This window comes from Rhinolophus ferrumequinum, chromosome 2 (assembly GCF_004115265.2).
Source record: "Rhinolophus ferrumequinum isolate MPI-CBG mRhiFer1 chromosome 2, mRhiFer1_v1.p, whole genome shotgun sequence".
In the NCBI taxonomy this organism is placed as follows: domain Eukaryota; kingdom Metazoa; phylum Chordata; class Mammalia; order Chiroptera; family Rhinolophidae; genus Rhinolophus; species Rhinolophus ferrumequinum.
In genome coordinates, this window is record NC_046285.1 from 30596945 (window position 1) to 30618149 (window position 21205).

The following is a 21205-nucleotide window of genomic DNA, read 5'->3' on the forward strand; positions in this document are numbered from 1 at the left end:
CCCTCCTTAAAATACTTCTTGATTGCCATGTCACAGCAACTGTTTTATTTTTCCCACTCTAGCAGCTTATCTTCCACCTGGGCTCATTCATTCATTCAGCAAATATTTATTGAGAACCTAGTAGGTGCCCAGAAGTGTTCTAATTTTGGGGGATACAGCAGTGAACAAAATATTCTCAGGCTTCATGGATATTAAATTCTCGGCAGAGAGACGACAAATATGTAAAATGTTATATAGTAATAAATGATATGAAGGTTAAGAGAGAAAGGGGAATGCTGGAATAAAGAGACATTACTATTTCATAAAAGGTGGTTGGAGAATGCATTCTACACAGGTTGTAGACTGCATAAGAGCACCCGTCCTACCCTCTCCAAGCCATGTACTGCGGCACAGGGCCATGTAGGCTAGAAGGAAAAAGCACCATTTTCTTCATACAAAGGCACTATCTGCCTTTGAATTATAAGCTTAAAAAAAAAATGAATTCAATAAGAGAGCACTTCTTTTCTAATTTGCACGAAGACTGATGAGATTGATATTTGAACAGGGACCTGAAGAGCGAGCGAGCTATGGAGGTATGAGGGAAGGAAGTTCCAAGTAAAGGGACAAACGAAAGCAAAGTCCCTGAGAGAGGGTTCAAAGTACAAGATGTTATTGTGACTGATGCCCAGTAGGAAAAGAGCTGAAGATGAGGTCAGAGTGGTAGTTAGAGGTCTGTCATGTAAGCCTCTTAGACCATTGTAAGGACTTTGGTTTTTATTCTGAATGAGATGGGAAGATCAGATGGTCTTGAGCAAAGTGACATGTTCCTGATGATTTAATAGGATAACTAGATTGTAAACTCCATGAGGGCAGGGATTTTTTTTGGTCTTATTCATGGCTGTGTCCCCAAGGCTTGGTACGTGCCTGGCACATAACAAGCACTTAAAATTTTATGGAGTGAATGAATCGGATTCCTTTTAAAAGGATTACTTTGGCTGCTTTGGAGGCTAGATTATAAGACAGGAACCAGTTAGGAGGCTGTTGTAATAACAAAGGTAAAAGATAATTGTGGGTTAAACCAGGTGGTTAACAGAGTAGTTACCAAATACCAGAGATATTGGAGACAGTGAGTATAACAGTCCTTTCAAAGAGTTTCTATATGAAGGGAAAAAGTAATGAATGAAGAGCTAGAGAGAGATATGAGATCAAGAGAAGAGTCTTTTCTGTTTGTTATTATTTATTTTGTAAAAATGGAAGATATAAAACCATGTATGTATGCTGTTGGGAATGATCCAGTAGTAGGGGTGCAAATCTGATGAAATAGTGGAGAGGAGTGATGATTGTGTAGTAACAGAAAACAGAAAGTGTAAGTACAAATGCAGGTACCACACTATAGATTATGGTGGGAATATACAGAAGTTCTGTTTTGATTCCTACTATTTTCTCAGTGAAAATAAGAAGCAAAGTCATCAGCTGAGGGTGAGGATATACTGGACATTCTTGGATAGCAGAGAAAGTGTGAAATAGTCCAGGAAAGTGAATGAATTAGGCCTGGTGGTTCTCAAAGTGTGGTCCCCAAAGCAGAACATCAACATCCTTTGGGAACTAATTAGAAATGCAAGTTTGGGGGCTTCTATCTACTGAGTCTACTAAATCAAAAACTGTCTGTGGCACCAGAGTTTTAACTCTGTTTTAAAAGGTCTTTCAAGTGGTTCTGGTGTACAATAAAATTTGAGAATGGTACAGGGAAATATAAAAGGATTATAAAGAACCTATTCAAGGTTAGTGAAACTATGGTTACTTTTCCTCTCTGAGTTTGTAGCTCTCTGCCTGAATTCCAAGTTCAGCTCCACCTCTTACCTTTTCAGTGTCCCAGTTTCCTCTTTCATAAAAATGAGAGTAATAGTAGCACTTAATTCATAAGGCTGTGATGATTTAATTGTTCTTGATTTCATGTTAAACTTGCAAACTATGCTTGGCATATAGTAAGCATGAATAAATGTTGGCTATTACAGCTGTCACCTCACAAATTACACATTCAAATTAAAATAACTGTCCATATTGCCTGCCATTTCCAGCTGTTTAAACCATTACTAGAATAGCTCTTTAGAGATTACAAACAATAGCTACCATCAAGCAACCACGGACATGAACCAAGCTCTATATTACAAATTTTACCTGTACTATCTCACTTAATCCTCTCAGGAACACTGTATTGTTACATTTTTATAGTTAAAACATGACCAGTAAGATTGCTTTATCAGTTCAAACACACAGGATTAGCAAATGGCAGAGTTAGAATTTAAATTCAGTTGTCTAATGGAATGCTACTGCTCTTTGCCTTGCAGTATACTGCCTTTTTATTCCCCAACCCATTTGTTGGGGGTTACTGAAACTTGCATTAATTTCTTCAGTATTTATTGAAACTGGTATAACTGGCCAGCCTGATGGCTCAGGTGGCTGGAGCGCTGTGCTTCTAACACTGAGGTTGCCAGTTCGATTCCCACGTGGGCCAGTGAGCTGCACCCTCCACAGCTAACATTGTGAACAACGGCTCTCCCTAGAGCTGGGCTGCCTGGAGCTGGTCTGCCGTGAGCTGCTGTTTGTTGCTAAGTGCTGCCAGGGGCTGCCGTGGGCTACGGTGTGCTGCCAGGATCAGCTGGCAGCCAGCGTGAGTGGCCGGCAGCCATCGTGAGTGGCCGGATGCCAGTGAGAGCGGCCATGAGCTGCTGTGAGCAGCTGACTGACGACCCACTGCCTCAGCTGGGGGTAGCTCATGGCTCTTAATATCAACATGGGCCAGCAAGCTGTGTCCTACACAACTAGACTGAGAAACAACGGCTTGAACCAGAGTGAGGCGGGGGGGGGGGGGGGGGGGGGGGGGCGGCGGAAGAAAGGGGGGGGAGAAACTGGTATAATCTAGATCCTGGGGAAACAATGGTAAGATGTGACTTCATGGAACTGACAGGTGAGTGGATTATTATCTTCCATCCTTAATTTCTCTACATTGTGGTATATGGAACTAAATCTCTCCTAGATAGCTATATGTGACCCTCTCTGAACTTAATTTTCCTCATTTAAAAATACAGACATCTGTAAGTAAATACATACATAATTTCACATAAAAATCTGTGTATGTCTCTTTAATAAATGATAAAAGTGAGAGTCTCAGTGATTAAGTAATTTGTGAAGATCACATCTGGGAAAAATAAAACAAACATGAATTAATTACCTGCTCTATGTAAAATACTTTGCTGGGCACATTTTTACATACCCTGTCATAAATGGTACAACAGGGACTTCAAATCATCAAATCAACGCATCACCATCAAACCCCCCTGCTTGTCATGGGAAGTATATTTTGATTCTTTCTCCATTCTCCAGAGTTGGGCCCAGAGGAGTCATCCATCCATCTTTAATATATGAAATGCACAGTACAAAGTGCAGTGAAGGAAAAAAAAATCTTTAAACGGTCTCCGTTTGGGGGTGAAAAAAAGTCTTTGTTGTCAAAAAACTTTTGAGCCATCTAGGCACACAAGTTTTTTAAAACACATACCGAGGGAAATACAAAGTAACCAAAGAATGGTATATAGAAATTATCTCATTTAACCCCCATGACTGCCCTTGAGGAGGTACTATTATTATTTCTATTTTATAGAGAAGGAAACATAGGTCTGTAGACAGTTAAGAAAGCCTCAAGATTTACACAGCCAGTAAAGGGTAGATCAGGGCATTCAAACCCAAGTTCTGACTCCAAAGACCAATTTCTGTAATACTCACTGTATGTTGTAAGGCAAACCCAGAAATTCCAGTTCCCTAGGCAAGGAATCAACCCTGTGTGGCAAGAGAGAAGTATAAATATAGAGAAAAAGGGAAGATGAGGCTGAAAAGTTAGGCTGGGTCCCAATATAACTCTTGGACTTCATTCTGCAAACCCTGGGAATCCACTAAAGATTTCTAAGGAAGGCAGAAATTACTGAAGTCTTCACTTAATAAAATAACTTCTTCTAACTTGATACAGAAATTGCGGCTTTTAGAAAAAAAGTTTTACCACTTGGCTACGTGATCTTGGACAAATCATTCTTTGGCCTCAACGTTAATTAAAAGAAGACAATTCCGTATTGGACTATGGTGGGGAATTAAACGAAATAAAGTCTGACACAAGAGGGCGCTCTATAAACGCTAATTTCTCTCTTAATTGGGATAAAGAATACAGGCCTACAGTTTTTTTTGTGTTGTTCTGTTTTGAGTAGGCACAAGCGATCCAGCAAGACCAAAATGAAAGAGCCGGCTAGCTTCAGCGGCAACCACACCCCCGTCTGCAGAAAACCTTACACGATTCCACCGTTTAAAAGGTGATGATCCCACCTCCCCTCACTTGTCTGGATCCGCCACTAGACCATGAAAATCTAACTGACCTCCATCCAGTAAAAGCACCTAACTAGTCCTCATAAAAACCGCCCTGCCTTCCCCGTCCCGCCTTCGGCGGTGGCTCGTTGATGTCACATTCACTTCCGTTTCCGAAAGGCCACTTTTGACTCTCCGGGGCCGCTCTAGGCTGGCACCTCGCCGGCCGGCTCCGCAACTTAGTGGTTACTGGGCGGGACCGTGACGTCCTTGGCGTGGCTGCAGGGAGGCCGCGGCGGGGAAAATGGCGGACGGAAAGGCGGGAGAGGAGAAGCCTGAGAAGCCGCAGCGAGTTGGAGCCGCCGGAGGTGAACACAACCCCAGCGTCGCGGGTTGAGCGGGATGCTCTGGGCCTTTCTTTGAGCTCCCCGGGGTGGGGGGCGTAGGGTGGGGCGAGAATGGGCGGATCTGGCGCTCACCGGCCAGGTGCTGGGCCCAGACGAGCCCGGGGCACGCCCGGTGCGGCCCGCTGGGATCTGGGCCCACATCGCCTCCTTGCCGGGGGATAGTCGGCCACTGTTCGTCACCTCCTGCCCCCAGCGGAGGCCATGGTTACGAGGAGAAGGGAGATGGGCACCAAAAAGGGGGATCGAACTCGGTGTGGGACCAGGAGCGGCGATGCAGGAACCGCTACCGCCACACTGGAGACGCACATCACACAAAACGCGTACACACAGTGGGAGTAACCGAGCAGTGGCCGCAGGCCGAGTTTCCGACGGTGCGGGCCTCTCAGTTACACTTAGGGGTTCATTTGCTGCTTTCTTTTCTCTGACGAGGTGGACTACCCCGGCCTTTGCTCTTTCCTTTATTTTAAAGCCGAACACTGACCCTGTAACTCGATGGGTCGAGGCGATGGAGGAAAAGAGGAATACTTTTTTCTGCCGGCTGCTTTAAGCCGCGGGGTCTAGGGATAGGTTATGGTTGCCGTTTTTCGAAGTGTCTGCCTTTTCTGAGGTAGGCTGTTGCCTGCTATCTGCATGCCAGATATTTAGGTGGCTAAATAGGCTAGTATGACTCTTCCTGTATATTGTTACGACGTAAACTCAGGTTACAGTTATCTTGATTCTATCCCCTACACCCCATGTTTTGTTATTTGGATCTTGTGCGTTAGGGAAATGCAGGTAATATCTCCAGCCCGCCCTTTGTCGTAACAAGGCAAATAACACGTGCGAGCTGATCATAATATCTTTAGAACGTTTTAAGTATTATTCTCTATTCTAACTCCCTCAAGTTCTTGTTTCTGAAAGTATTTTTTTTAATTAAGTTTATTGGGATGACAATTGTTAGTAAAGTTATATAGATTTCAGGTGTACAATTTTGTAATACATTATCGATATCTCACATTGTGTGTTCACCACCCATGAAAGTATTAACATGAGAAAATAGAGAACATTAATAGCATATAAAGGCAACTGTTAGGACCTACTAACATGAAGTTTAATGTGAATTGCCTTGAGAACAAAAATTGAGAAGTGTAATGTTCAGTTACTTTGGACCCAGAATTTGCTCATTAAATAACTTGTGCAGTGCTGTTAGTTAAGCCAAAACACTCCTCCCTCCTCACTCTCCCCCATTTTTTTTTTACTAGTAAAACAGTTTACGAAACAACAGTTTAAACTATCTAGTACTACCACCTCAGATATCCTCCAAAAATTAATTGTCATGGAAATTATCAAGTAAAAGTACATTAAAAAGGAGTAGTTGAGGAAAAACAAAAATCTATAGCCTAAAGAATCTTATCTGGCCTTTCGACTGTCTTTTAACTTTTAGACTGGCTTTTTTTAACTGCCTTGAATGAGAGTGTAGGAGATGCATTTAACATGCTGCCAAAATGAACCTTAAGTATCAGCATAATTCCATTGTATAATTTATCTACCACTCATTCAGTTAGGGGTAATTAACTCTGTAGTATGAATATTCATGTTTTTATTTTAGCATAGTTTTGTATGGGGACATGGTATAAAATTATCTTTGCTAAGTGGTATTAAAAACTACGATGGTCACTTACAATAAGTAATATCCTTTAATAATTTGCCTGGGGTGTGCCTTTACAAAAAAATAGTTCTGTTGCATATAAACCATTTTTCAATATCAGATATTTTTAATGAGATTGTACAAAGGAATGATAGTTAAAACAATACAGTGCTTATTGCTACACTATTTTGAAACGCTATGAAGTTTGTCTTAGGGACTTACCTAGAGAATTCTGATTTTTTTAATTCCTATTGAACAATCCAGAAAGTTGGAAGAATTTTTTAATGCGATTACTTCCATAGTTAACATAAATTTATGTCAACAAGAGAAGGTATGTACTTGAACCACCTGCTGTCACCTTAAAGTGAAGAGATAATGCTAAGGGTGAGGCCGTAGGTAGATTTTTTTTTTCTCTCCCTTTGGCTAAATTTTTGTTATTCCTTGAAATAAATAGAAATTTTAGAGAAGAGCTATTCAAATCATAATCAGGGTCATTTCAGGGTATTTTCGGTTATCTAAGATCTACTTTAATGAAATTGACATTTATGGCAGACACTAGGACGGTCTTAAAGATATTCTCGTTTAAGCTGCACACCAGTCCTGTTAGAGGGGTAGCTGTGTGTCCTTTTTTCAGATGAAGAATCTATCAATATGCATGCAAATGGGTCATGAAGGGGACACTTAAATTTTCTTATTAGATAATATTTTTCGAAGTAAGGTACCTTTGTGCTCCAAGGTCCTCCTTTCCTCAGCTATTCATTGGGGGGAGAAATGTTTGTACCATGTGTAATTTGATTTCACATTAAGTAAGCTACACATTTTGTTTGCTCAGATCAAATACAAACTAGATAAAATTCCTTATATTAAAATATTCATAGATAAAATAGTAATTTCATATAACTATCCATGTTTTGTTATAAATTGATTTGTGATTTTCTTATTTTTAAAAAAACTAAGCATGTTTATTCATCCTTTAAAATATAAATTACATTGCTAAAAATTTTCATCTTACTAATCTATGGTCATCAAAAATTTTGTTTTCCACAGCCCAAAATACAAAGCATCTCATTAAATAAATTGAAAACAGAGGTTTTATTAAAAGCCCCAAATATTAAAGTAGTACATGTTGTGTTTAAAGGAAAGCACTTAATGGACTTAAGAATTGATGTTGATATTTAATGGTATATTTCAAAGCTCACGTTAGTTTGAAATAATTTTCTAATGAGCTATATATAGAATTGTAGAAATTACAATAACAATCACACTGATAACATAGATTTGGCTGTCCTATTTTCCCATCTTCATTATTTCATTTGCTTTATTTCCTAAATGTTTTGTGTATCTTCTGCATAATTGTTAGAAAAGGATTACATAATGAGAAAATAACAAATCAATCCACGCTAAGTAATGAGTACTAATACTAGTGGACCTATCTTCCTTCACTCCTTTTCCCACACCTTTTCATTGAAGAGTAGATGTTTTCTAAAGCTATTGAGTATTTACAGTTGCTTACAAGAAAAAAAAAAACTTTTTGAGAGTGAGCAAGGCCAGTTATTTACTATATCCAGAAATAAATTGCTGGATCTGAAATCAGTCGTGTAGAAATGACCTAGTAGATATAGTATGTTTAGTCTTCAGTGTGCACCTGAGGTATGGGTGGTCTTAATAGCTTGCCTCTTCAGATGACAAGAACGCAGATGTGAATAAAATTGAGTTTGCTGCCAGTTGAGTACTTAATTAATAGTAGAGTAGTTTTCCCAGCTCCCCTTTTCATGCTACCTTTTTCTAGAGCAGTCTTTATAGAAATCTTCCTTACAGCATCATGAAGTTGGACAGATACCATTGTGTTCCATGTGTTGGCACATACTAACTAGTTCAGCTAATTGTCACATTTAATGTTATTATAGTAAGAATTATGTTTTCACTTTTCTTACTTGTGCTTTAATTTTCCTAGATTCTTCATGTCAAAATTATTTTTTCTGGGTAAAAGGAAACCTAGAATTAAGTAAAGATAGATTTTAAAAGAACTGGAAATCTTGACTAATTATATAGTCCGTGGGTCCCAGTTCAAAGAGCAGTTATACTACAGTCAGGACTAATAGTTTTTTATGCTATTTGTTTTGATGTTTTTCTGGGTTTCTGTGTGTTCCAATACAGAGTTTTCAATTTTAGCTGGGTTTCAGTAACCAAGAATTTATCACTGTTTAGGTGTTACTGTAAATTAAAGCTATAAGTAGAAAGCAGAATAAAATTTAGCATAAATGATTTTAGTTATAAACATAGAACAAACTTTGCATAATACCTTTTTTAAAAGAAATTCTAAATTGAGTTCTGTATTTCTACCTTTGATAGCAATCTTTCATTCTTCAGGTGGCTTTGTAATTTCATATCTAAATAAGTGAATGGCACCTCCTGGAGAAATTCCCAAAACCTAACTAACCCTGCTTAATTCTTCCCCTACATTGTCATTACAACTCTTACCCTTTGTCCAAAGGAATAAAGAGTTCCTTTTATTTTTCCTCTAAACGACATCCAATGTTCTCTTCAAAGTGCTTATTAACTAGAGACCCTATAATTCCAAAACTATATAGATTGAGATCTATAGCTTCCGGTTTTTTAATCCATTACTTGTCAGTCTATTTCTGTTTAATTTCTCCCTTTTCCCCCCCATTCTAGATTTTGTCCTGTTTTCTTAGCTATCGTGAGGACCATCCCTTAGAGCATATTCTCTTTCTCCATAAATAAACTATCCAGTGTAGCAGAATACTTTCAATAGGGTGAATTGGTAAAACGGGGAAAGAAAATAAAAATTTTAATAATAGCCTTCCGTCTTAACTCCCAGTATATTCTTAAATAGCCTTCTTGTATAACAGACCTAAGATATTCAAGATGTGACCTAATTTCATCATTGATTAATACAAACATGAACAAAATTACTGAAAGACATCTTTCATTCCAAACTTTTATATGTGTGTGTGTGTGCGCGTGCGTGCGTGTGTGTGTATATGCCTTTTTCTGTTTCAAATTACACTTAGCTCATCTTTCTTTCATGAGAAAAAATAATCTATAAACCTAAGTATGATTGTTAAAGGCTCTTAAGAATAGCTTAAAACAGGTGGTAACCAAGCTTTCAAAGTAGAATTAAATTACTCAAAAGGTGGTGACTTTGAAATCTTCCTTGAACTTCCTTTACAAGTAAAGATTGTGTGAGATGTACACGAGAAACACATCACGAGGAACACATCACTCAAGAAAATTACTCCAGACTTTATTAACATTGTAGTCAGGTAATGGGTTGTTCATTTACTAGGTGCTTTGTATAACTATAGTACATTATTGAGGGATATTAGAATTTATTAGTCAAATGTATTATCCCTATGATGTGACTAATTGCTCACAATCTAGTTTGTGTAGAAGAATTTATAGACCTTAATTTAAAAACCAAAATCTCACAAATAACTATTGTACAATTTACATAATAGTGTTTAGTTGAAGGGCCTTTGCTTTTTGTGAACTCTATGTTTATAATTTTAAATTGCTCTGTATTTTATGCTAGTTAATTCATGGGAGCCTCTTCTACTGCCACACAATCTCAGTTCCTGCTGTATACTCTAACAAACAGTGGAAGAGACTGTTGGGTCAGTAGGTGACAACTGCAGAGGTATCTTCCTTATAACGATGCTTTTTGAGGTTGCTGCTCCCATCAATCTGCTCAGTAAAAATAGCTCATCTTGGTAAGTTGTTTCGACTTCACCAGGACCTGAAGAAGAAGCAGAAAAACCTGTGAAAACTAAGACTGTTTCTTCCAGTAATGGAGGGGAAAGTTCCAGTCGCAGCGCTGAGAAGCGATCAGCTGAAGAAGAAGCTGCAGACTTCCCAACAAAGCCTACAAAGATCTCCAAGTTTGGATTTGCCATAGGTAGTCAGACGACAAAGAAAACCTCAGCCATATCCATCAAACTTGGATCAAGTGTGAGTTGTTATTTTATACATGCTTTTTGTAATGGGTCTTAAGAATTTGTTTTGGAAACCGGCTTTAACTGGGTTAGGTAAATTAAGTATAAAAGGGTAGATGGGTGTGTTAACTTATATTAATATATATAAGTGTTTAAGGAGTTTCTAGCTCTGTGTTCAAGAAAGATCTGGATGAATTACATCTCAATAAAGTTATTTTTTTAAAAGGTTTAGAATATGAGAAGGAACAACGATTATAGGGATGATATTATTTATAAAGTAATAGCTTAGAATTTTTCTAAGCTGAGCAAAACCTCTGAAAATTATTTTCAGAAAGAATTTCAGCTGATTTTTCTTACCTTTTAATTCTAGTACTGTTAAAAATAATCTCTAGCTATCAGTTATTTTATCTTAGAAGAGTAATATTAATAAGGTATTGCTTGATAAGAAGAGCTTCCTGATTACCCTATTTTTGAGCAACAAGTGGACACTGATATCCTGTAACAGTACTTTTCAGATGAACTTTTGATCCCTTGTTTTAGTGTGTAAACCTTGAATTAATACTTAGGAACCATGGAGTGTGTCTGGAAAGTATTTGAAATATTGGATTGAAGCTGATGAGGTTTAAAATTTTGATTCTTTCTGACCAGTAAAAGAGCCACTTTTACATGGTTCAACCAAATAGATCTTTTCTTTAAGTTACTTATAGTGTATTGCTGTTGGCTTTGGAAAATAGTTACATTCTTGTGTAAGGAGAAAAAAAATCCTAAAATTGCTTTTGAGTTATTCGTGTCTATTCTGTGGAAATTAATGCTGTGTTGCCAGACGCATACAGCTTTTTTCTGCATTAGATGTTCATTCAAAGATGTTACAAATAAGATACGAATCAGATTCCACCTAGAGGTTGAGCTACACTTCCAGTTTTAAAATAGCTACCATTCCTCAGAACTCCAACTCCCACCCTATGCTGTTTTGCCTTTTTCTTTCTTTTTTTTGTTTAAACTCAGTCTGAACAAAAGACGTTCATCTTGTGACTTTATTATTTATGATTACTCTCCCTATTTGAACTTGAACTGATCCTTTTTGTTTTACCTGGGTTTTTTAAAAAGTTGCATAGACCTAACTGCATAAATACTTACCTTTTATGGATAGTCATTAGACATGTATTCTCATGTACACTTCTCATACAGATGTTCCCCTTGATAATACATTTTGGTTCAATATACCCCCTGAGTCAGATATCCAAACACCTACATTTTCTAAATCATTGACATGATTTTGTTACTGTTCATCATATTAGATGGGTGGGATGTGTTTGAAAAAGTCTACTCAGTAAAACTTTTAGTCTTCGGAAAACTAAAACCTGTTTTCGTAAAATAAACTATCATATAAACTATTTCCTTGGGGGATTTCCATGTTGGGTATAAAAAATAGTTGAAATTGTTGCTTTTGATTATACGATATGGAAAGATAGTTGATCAACCAACAAATACGTACTTGGTCTTATGTATATCTACATCGAATACATGACTTCTTTAAAAAATTAAAGGGTGTTTCTAGAATCACTATGCATAATCTCCAAGTTAACATTTTTTATTCCTTCAAAAGCAAACATTGTTTATAAAAAGTATTTTGTATATTAGAGAAGAAGAAATGGTTAATTTTGTTTGGGCAGATCAGAGAAGATTTCACTGAGAAGGTGATGTTTGAATTGGCCTTAAGTGTAGGCAGGAGGCAAAAGGGCGTCTCAGATAAAAGGAATTTCATGGAAAGACAGCTTAGATATGAACACACCCAGTACATTAAGGAAATTGTAGTTGGAAAGTGTTTGGAAGGCAAATGTAGGATAGAAAGCCCCCAAAATGAGACCATCGGACCAAATCATAAAGGGCTTGTATTCTGTATTATAGTTTGGCTTTATTCTTTAGGTTCTAGCAGAGCCATGGAACATTATAAGAAAGCTTGACCCTTAAACAAATTTGCATTTTAGAAACATCACTCTGTATAGATCACTCAGTACAGAGGATTAGAGGGGGAAAAACAGAAGGTGGGTAGATGGTGTTTCTAACAGTAGTTCAGGCAAGTAGTGCTAAGTGGCTTGGTGTTGGTATTGTGGTGGTATGATTGGGAGGCAGAGGAAAATTTAAGTATTTAATGCAAATTTAATCAGAACCTTACAATAAAATGTGCAAATTGAGGGAAAGATTTTCTAGCTTGGGAACTTACAAACACTGTGAAACTAACATACCCATGGGAGCTCTAAGTGGAGCTGTCCACTGTACAGTGGGCAGATGACATCCTATTTGGAGGTAGACATAGGATTTTGGTAGTTAAAACTTTGGGAATGAATGAAGTTGGCCAGGGAAGTATAGAGAAGGAAAGGTCACTAAGTATAGACTCTTGAGTATCTGTCATTTAGGGAGGGGAAAGAGAATAAAAGGTCAGAGAATCAGGAGAATAGCCGATAAAAAGCAGTGTCACAGAAGCCAAGGTACAGGTGTTTTCAAAGAGGAGCTGATACAGAGTCAAATACCACACACTAGTCATTAGTAACCCTACAAAAGGTCACTTGATTCTAGGTGAGTGAGGAATAATGGAAAGTGTAAGGGAGGAAGCCAGATTGCAGTGCATTGAAGGCTGAATGGGTGATGAGAAGATTGGAGATAATGAAGACAATTTACTTCAAAAACTTAGGTTAGAGCAAAGAGATGCTATGGATGAAGCATGTTTATAGGCCAAAGGGCAAAAAGCTAGCCAGTAGAGGGGGGAGAGAGAGAGAGAGAGATGAGTCTTTGTCTTTTATGTTCCCAAGGCACACTGTACTTATTTTGAATGTTACTGTGGGAAATTATTATTAATCATTTTCTCTTACCTGTACCAGGTACCCCTTAGCTAAATGATACTAAATTGGAGGTCCTAAGTAGAATATTTTTTACAGAATGAAAATAAATGGACAATATAGTAAAACATACCCATTGATAACCCATGTTTTCAAAAAGAATGAATTTGTCCAGTTTGTTCTGAGTTCCTTACTATTGTTTCTATGAAAACATAAAGTTGAATCTTTGAAGAGAAGTTATTTATATCATTAAACAAGGCTGTGTAAACCTTATGTGATACTCTTTAATATGTTTTTTCTTCAGAAGCCTAAAGAAACTGTTCCAACTCTTGCTCCAAAAACCCTTTCAGTAGCAGCAGCTTTTAATGAAGATGAAGATGTAAGTTGACAACTAGTCTTACTTATTTTACTTTAACCAGTTCTTTCAGGAAGATATTACTGTCAATTGCAGGTTGTATTAATGGTGCTAGTAAATTTCCTTTGCAACTTTGAATAGTTCTTTTTGTGACACCTGCAAAATCTGGATATTACTGTATTTTATTTGGTTGTAGGATTATTTAAAATGTATTGACTCTGGGGGCAAAGAACTTAAGAATCAGATCAGCAAATGCTTGTTATGAATAATAATTAAGTCTGTACTAGGAAGTACGAAGTATCCAAAAAAAGAAAAATTCAATACTGCCGCCTTTAATTTTATAGTTGAAGTCTTTGTGATGAGACATTATTACATGCATTGAACTTGAAACGGCAGCTCTAGTGCCTCCTCCCTTCAGCCCCGTGAGGAATAACAATTAAACAATGCAGGTGATTCTGCTAGAAGTTTTACTCAATAAGCACATATTCCAGAGTAAGCGTGAGGTCCTTATCTGCTGTTCTCTTGGGCAGTCCTAGCTCCCTCATGCTTTTCACAGTGTCCCTCTCTTACCATGCTTATGAATGACATACAGAATTTTAAGTATGATTTTCACCGATTTTTTTCTTTAGTCTCTGACTTTAGAACCTAACCCCCGTTTAGATGTGACCCCATTGTGTAATAATTGTTACAGGGTACATGAGAAATTGCTGCCATAAGGAATCTAGATAAGAATTACACATTCAGAAGAGCACAAACACTGTGGAGCGGGAGTGACTGGAAAGAATATATAAGAGAAGAAACATGAGTTAGGCAGGGTTTTGACAAACCAAGGAATACTTTTGTAAATTAAGACATCAGTTTTCAAATCATAAGTGGTAAATACTAAGCTCCTGCATTTGACTGGACTGGAGATATTTGTAGAAGAGATTTGGGCACCGATGAATGTGGAATGATTGGAGCCCAGATCAGTAGGTAAAGAATTACTGTGATTATCACTGTATTCTGCTTTGGACATTTACTCATTCTACACATTTTAGTGCTTTCTGTATGCTAGGCACAGTGGGATTACAAACATAAATCAGACATATTCCTCTAGAAACTCAGCCTAGTAAGGCAGAGATTTATACATAAAATAGTACAAAATAAAAAATCCCCAGTACCTGAAGAGATGAAGTGATGTGGAAATTGACGGAAGGATGAGAGGCTGGCTAATAGATGGAGCAGCATGGAAAGACCATGGACTGGCAGTCGGTAGATCTAGAGTTTTTTCCTGCCCAGTTATTAACCAGTAGAAAGCCTGTGAATAAATCACTACCTTTGTAGAGCCTTAGTTTTTAAACTGTAAAATGAAAGCTCAATTCAGAGCACAGGACTTTAAACTATTTTTCAGAGAGTTCTGGGGTTCTATGGGAATGTCTCAGGAGTTACTGTGCGGGTAGGTGATGCCTAACAAGCAGGGCTCTGGTCTCCTGCCCGTTTCACTTAGCGAGTCTTTTATCTGTGATATTTGGGAACCCCACTAAGAATTTGTTGAGGAAAAAGAGTATTTGTTGAGGCAAAAGAGTATTTCATTGGCCCGCCTCCCCAAGAAAACTTAAAAAGTACTAACTTAAATAATGTTTAATATTCTCTGCCATCTCTAAAGCCATCTCTAACATTGGTAAGCACTTTGCTATGTACAGATTATAAGAGGGAAGGACAATATAGGAAGAAGGGAACAGCATGTGTAAAAGTAGACAAATTAAGCATCTACATAACAGTAATGGCTTACTTTGAATAACTAACAATTTGGATATATTTTCACGTAACTTTATTTTACTCTCCACATATCCCAGTGAATCATATGATAACAGTTATTTCTATTTTGGAAATAGAGAAATTAAGTAAAGTATGCATAAGTATCTGCTAATGCACACAGTGTTGAACTAAAACTTAGGTCTTGTGGTTTTTAGTCCTCTGTTGTTTGCATCATCCCTTACTGTTTTCCCTAATTATTTTTTTAAAGAAATTTTGAACAGGTTCACACAACACTGCTGTGAGATGGTAATGATAATGAAAGATAAACTTGTGTCTTAGATAAAAGAACACATGCATTTAAAACCTTCATCTGAGTCTCCCTTTCTCTGTAGAACATAGCTAAGTAACCTGAGCCTGAAACATATTGGACAAATCAATTTAATTAATTTTGAAATTTAAAAAATATTTTCCAGTTATATTTCTTTTATTTAGACTCCTTTAATTTGGCAATTCTTGGGTCTTTCTGTGTATTTCATGGCATTAACATTTTGAAGCGTTCAGGCCAATTATTTTATATAATGTCCCTCAGCTTGAATTTGTCTGATGTTTCCTCATGATTAGATTCACATTCCTTCTGGCAGGAATACCACAGAAGTGATTCCAAGTTTTCAGTGTGCATCATATCAGGAAGTACATGTTGTCAATATGTCCCATTACTGGCAGTGTTAACTTTGATCATTTGGTTAAAGTGATGTCTGCTAGATTTCTCTGCTGTCAAATTACTGTTTTACCTTTTCTAATGAAAATTTATCTTGGGGATACGATTTGAGAATATGTGAAAACTATAATTTCTTAAACATTTAGTCACAAGTGTTAACATCCATTCGTGATTCTTGCCAGAATCAATTATAATGTTTGCCAAATGATGATTTTTCTAATTCTTTCATCTCTTTTATGTTTATTATCTCTTACAGTAAAGAAGAGCTTTTCCTTAGTTTTATAAGTGTAGGCTTATGGATTCTTACTGTTTTTAACAGGCTGTAATGTTCAAGTTCTCCCATATTTGACCAGTAGAAACCCTTTAAGCGGGATCTTAAGGACACCCTTTTAAAAAAGAATATTTAGCTCAGCAGCAGCATTTGTGCAGAAAAACATATCTAAAAGAAACTTGACTTGAAACATATCTTTTCAACAGGTATAAGTAGGGAAAAATAGCAGGGAATGATGGTAATTATACTCACCTTGTAGGATTATTAGGGTTTTAAAGTTGTACATATTAAAACATTTAACACAATGTGTAGCACATAATAAACAAATGGTTTTAGTTCTAGAATATCAAGTCTTTACCAAATTTTTAAGATGTAAAATCCGCACACCAGAAGATGTGTATTTCTTTTTAAAATGTGGTTAAGATAATTTTCTCCTCTTACTAAAATTTATAGTATTGAAAATGTTAAAAGGCTTAGATACAAAATTTAGCATATTAGTAATTAAGTGAATTTAATCTATATGCAGTTATCTCTATTTACTTTTTTTTCTCCAGAGTGAACCAGAGGAAATGCCTCCAGAAGCAAAGATGAGAATGAAGAATATTGGAAGGTATTATAAATTTTCTTTCAAATATATGGTAATGGAAGGAGAACTGACTCTGAGTGGTGAACACACAACATGATTTATAGATGATGTATTACAGAATTGTATACCTGAAGTCTATGTAACTTTACTAGCAATTGTCAGCCCAATAAACTTTAATTAAAAAAAAATTTTTTTCATGAATATTGTGGAAAATGTTAGTGAATTAAGAGCAAGAATAAATTGCACATAATCTTTTAGTGTTCCGGCTTTTCTTATGTATTTGGGCAAATAGTTTTGTTTTGTGAATTATCAATGATCTTATTTTCTCTCTCGGTAAGAGAAAATGAGTATCTTAAGAAAATAATAACTTAAGGCTATTTCTTTTCAGATACATGTAATCTGTATATTTTTTTCAAATAAGAAATATAGCTATGAGAAATGTTTCTGATTTAAGATTTAAATTTAAATTTTTTTCTGATATGAAAAGAAATGGTTTTCACTCATTTCATTTATTATAGTCCCACACTTAATCTTGATTAAAAATGTCCTTTTTTCTTTGGTAACTTAGATGCCAAATTTTACTTACCAAAGTAAGACAAAATATTTTCATTTTCCTTCATTGTTTCTATTGTCATGGAAATAATTTTAAATTAATATGCTGTTCAGTTTCCTGTCTTTATGCATAAATGGATAACTTAAAGGCTAGTAAGAAAGTTCAGCTTCAAACCAATCCCTGTTAATGTCCCCATTTCTACCAAATGTTTCAGCTCCCAAAGAACTAATTGCTAAGTCCATAAACAAGCATCAGTCTTGAGATTTTTGGTACAGGATTCCAATGGGAACAGTCTCAGTGGGACTTAGTGCCCAGCACCTGCCTTTCTTATGAGATCTAACTAAGGAATACATCTGACATTGTAACACAATCTCAACACCCCATATACATGTAAATAAACATGTAAAATTGAAACAGTTCATGAAAGGACCTGAATCTTTTCTATGTCTGATGCATCTTCATGTTTTTCTTCTATTTCATTTTTTTATAAATGTTTATGGTAAGCCATCATATTGATTTCATGACCTTATTAATGGGTTGCAAATAACGGTTTTAAAAACTATAATGGTTGCTACCCTTAGCTGTGTATCAGAATCACCTTAAGTGTTTGTTAAAACTACAGATTTACCTGGCCCCTCCTCAGGCCTACTGAATCTGAAATTTTAGGACTGGGTCTGTGGAGAGTATGTTTTAAAAAAGCTTTGTAGGGGCTTCTGATGTTCAGCCTGTGCTAAACAAATGTGTTTTGATTGAGTTAAAAACGTGGCCCAAAAGACTTTATATAACATTTTAAATAAATTTCTTTTCTTTTAACACAGGGATACACCAACATCAGCAGGACCAAACTCCTTCAATAAAGGAAAACATGGGTTTTCTGATAACCAGAAGCTATGGGAGCGGAATATAAAATCTCATCTTGGAAATGTCCATGACCAAGACAATTAAATGATGTGTTTTGAAATTGGGGTGTGGAGTGGGTGTAAAGTTAAAAGGAACAGTTTCCTTTTTAAAGAATGATATAAGACTATCTTTGGAGCCGCCTTTTTTTTTTTTTTTTTTTTTTTTTTTAAAAGATTGAGTGGTACACTAATAAATGAGAGTTTGAAATTAGAGGTAATTTATGTTTTATATACAGATTTCAAGACATTTGCTAATTTTGTAGTTTCATGTGATTAGTTTCCAAAGGTTACAGATAATTAAAAAAAAAATCAGAAATGGTACCTTTTTAAGAATTGCATATTTTTTTAGACAACTATTAGCACATTAAGAGGGAAGCAAAAAGTTATTGTCTGTTTAAACTGCAAGCAATTACTCTCTAACTTAACTTCCTCATTAACCTAAACTTTCTGGCTCCCAGGAACAGCCTTATAGAGAAGGGAGTATTGTATTGGGAAGAAAATGTTACTAGACTATTGACTGAAAGTAAATTAGATAAAGTTACAATATTGCTTTTTTTCCTACTGGGCATTTGTTTTGTTTCAAGTCATAAATTAGATACTGCATTGCTATCAGTGGATACAGATGCTTAGCTCTTTAAAAAAAACTTAAAAATTTTATGTAAACTGTTGAGTATTTGAAATAGGCCACTTCACCTTAACGGGTCTTGTCTACCTTCATTAGTCTTCAAAGAACAACTATTTGCTACCAAAGTAAATCAGTATTTTGAATGTGCTTCTCTTGGTTTTTGTTATAGCTAGTTCCTTAAGCATTTCCACCAGATCTTGAGGCAAGTCATAAGGAAGCTGTTTCTTTTAAAATACAAACCACCACCAAAAATTTTAAATGTACATAGTGCTTAAATATTGGGCTGTTTTATTTTTAAAAGATAAACACCAAAAAAGTCAGCGTTGTGTGAAGATGGAAAATGAGAAAGATGCACTTTCTGTAACTTTGTCAAAACTTTTAAGTTACTAACTTGTGAAATCCAATTTGATTTGAACTTACTGTAGGAATTCTTATTTAGTACAATAATATGGCTTCGGTGTATACATATTAACAGTGGCCTCTCAAAAGCACATTTTAGGTACTGAAAATAGAAGGAAAGAAAATGCATCTTTAAACATTTTATGGAATCTTCAACCACTTTGTTAGAGCTGTGTGTTGTAGGGGTTTTTTTTTGTTTTGTATTTTTGTATTGTATATGAATTCTTTTTTAATGTGACAGTTAAACACATCTTTAAAGGCACAGTCATAGATAAAAGAAAAATGCAGTATAATCATTTCCTTGAAAACTACTATGTTATATTTGTGGGCAGCTTCAGACTGTCTTAATGGTGGTAACTAGGTAATAATTCAGCTCTTTTAATGGGTAATAACTCCAGAGAAGCAGCCTGTATATATTCCTAATACTTGTTCACATGCACTTACAGTTAGCGTAAGCCCCAAGTAAAACAATGGAAATGTGCATCGAACTATTAGTTCTTACTTACATGATTTAATTATATCAAGATACATGAACTTAACTTGCTTTAATGTAGGCAAACTTTTCATTTTTGTCCATTTTACTGTTTATGTTGAAATAACATCCCTCTCCTACATACTCTTTTCTTGACTCAAATGAAATACTAACATAAGGTCAAGATGGGAGAGAGAAACGACTGAGATGAATGTCTTTACTAAAATAACCAATAAATTTGTCAAACTCAATAGTGTTCTTATTTTCTATTCCACTTCATTGTTGCTGGGGTTTTTTGTTTTCTGTATTTTTTGTTGTTGTTGTTGTTTTGGTTTTGTTTTGTTTTTTTTTTAACAAAGAAGAGACAAATGTTACGATTGTTGCTCTTGCCCAGATTGTTGGCCAAAGTAATGGGAGATGTTAAATTATTATTTATTGGAGTCTACCTAACTTAGCACTCAGTTCTATAGCTTCGTCCTCCTCCTTCACTGCCAAAGTGTAGTCCCGGTTCTGTGCCTCAGAAGATCCAGGCATATCTTTGAAAACTAGGTGGGCGAAGGTATTCTCTCACTAGTGTCTATCATTCATTAGTTCTGTATAGCTTCTTAATGTTTATAATGCTGCTGCCCAATGAGTCCGGTCTTAGTAAACAAAAAGATTGAGTTACATTTTAGAATTATGATTCTTACCTAGTTTGACCAATTACAAATGAAGGCTGTAAGTTTCAAGTGTTTTTTCTTTAACGATCAAGATTAGCTTGACATACTGTAAAGGGATTGTTAAAGTTCTCTTCTGGTCAAGTGAAGATACTTTTTAATTTTTTTAACTTCATTTTGAAAAAATTTCAGACTTACAAAACATTATGAAAATATAAAGTATTTTCGTGTTCTCCAAATGTTAACATCTTATATAACCATGGGACAATTGTCAAAATCAGGGAATTAACATTATTACAGTATTTTTATCTATTGTACTATTGTTCTACAGACCTTATTCAGATTTCACCATTTGCTCCACTAATGCTTCCTAGTTGAAGATCCACTTCATTATCACACAATGTTTAGTTGTCATCTCTCTTTAACTCCTTTAATCTAGGACACTTCGGTGTTTGTCTTTTCTGACCTTAGACTTTTGGAATAGCATAGGCCAGTTATTTGTAAAAGATCTCTTAATTTGGGGTTTGTAGTTAATAAGTATCTTGTGGGGAAATTCTTGGGACCATGTAAATACCCTATTTCTGATCATACTTGTGCCCACTAATTGTCAGGCATTTATGCCCTACCCCCAATGATTCTTAGTGTACTGCTTGCCAAATGATGACTTTGACTTTCTGTTTCTATCATTCTACTTTTAGTAGTTGAAATTCTACTATGAGGAAGTTTTCTTCCCCATTCTTTATTCAATTATTGATAACGGGCCCAAATGTTCTTAAGTTAC

The 21205-nt window shown here is 36.0% G+C and overlaps 1 protein-coding gene across 2 annotated transcripts; it reads left to right on the plus strand.

The window, feature by feature from the left end:
* The first annotated feature begins 4515 nt into the window (after positions 1–4515).
* Positions 4516–20045, plus strand: PCNP (PEST proteolytic signal containing nuclear protein). 2 transcript variants are annotated; one of them, XR_004424735.1, is made up of 5 exons: positions 4516–4694; positions 10170–10332; positions 13458–13532; positions 16789–16844; positions 18192–20045. XR_004424735.1 is itself a non-coding variant. In XM_033124020.1 (5 exons), the coding sequence occupies exons 1-5, from the start codon at positions 4631–4633 to the stop codon at positions 18316–18318; spliced, it is 537 nt and encodes a 178-aa protein (XP_032979911.1). In that variant the 5' UTR covers positions 4516–4630; the 3' UTR covers positions 18319–20045. The 2 variants fall into 2 exon arrangements, 1 of the variants encoding a protein (XP_032979911.1); XM_033124020.1 differs by having other exon boundaries at positions 10118–10332.
* The last annotated feature ends 1160 nt before the right edge of the window (positions 20046–21205 follow it).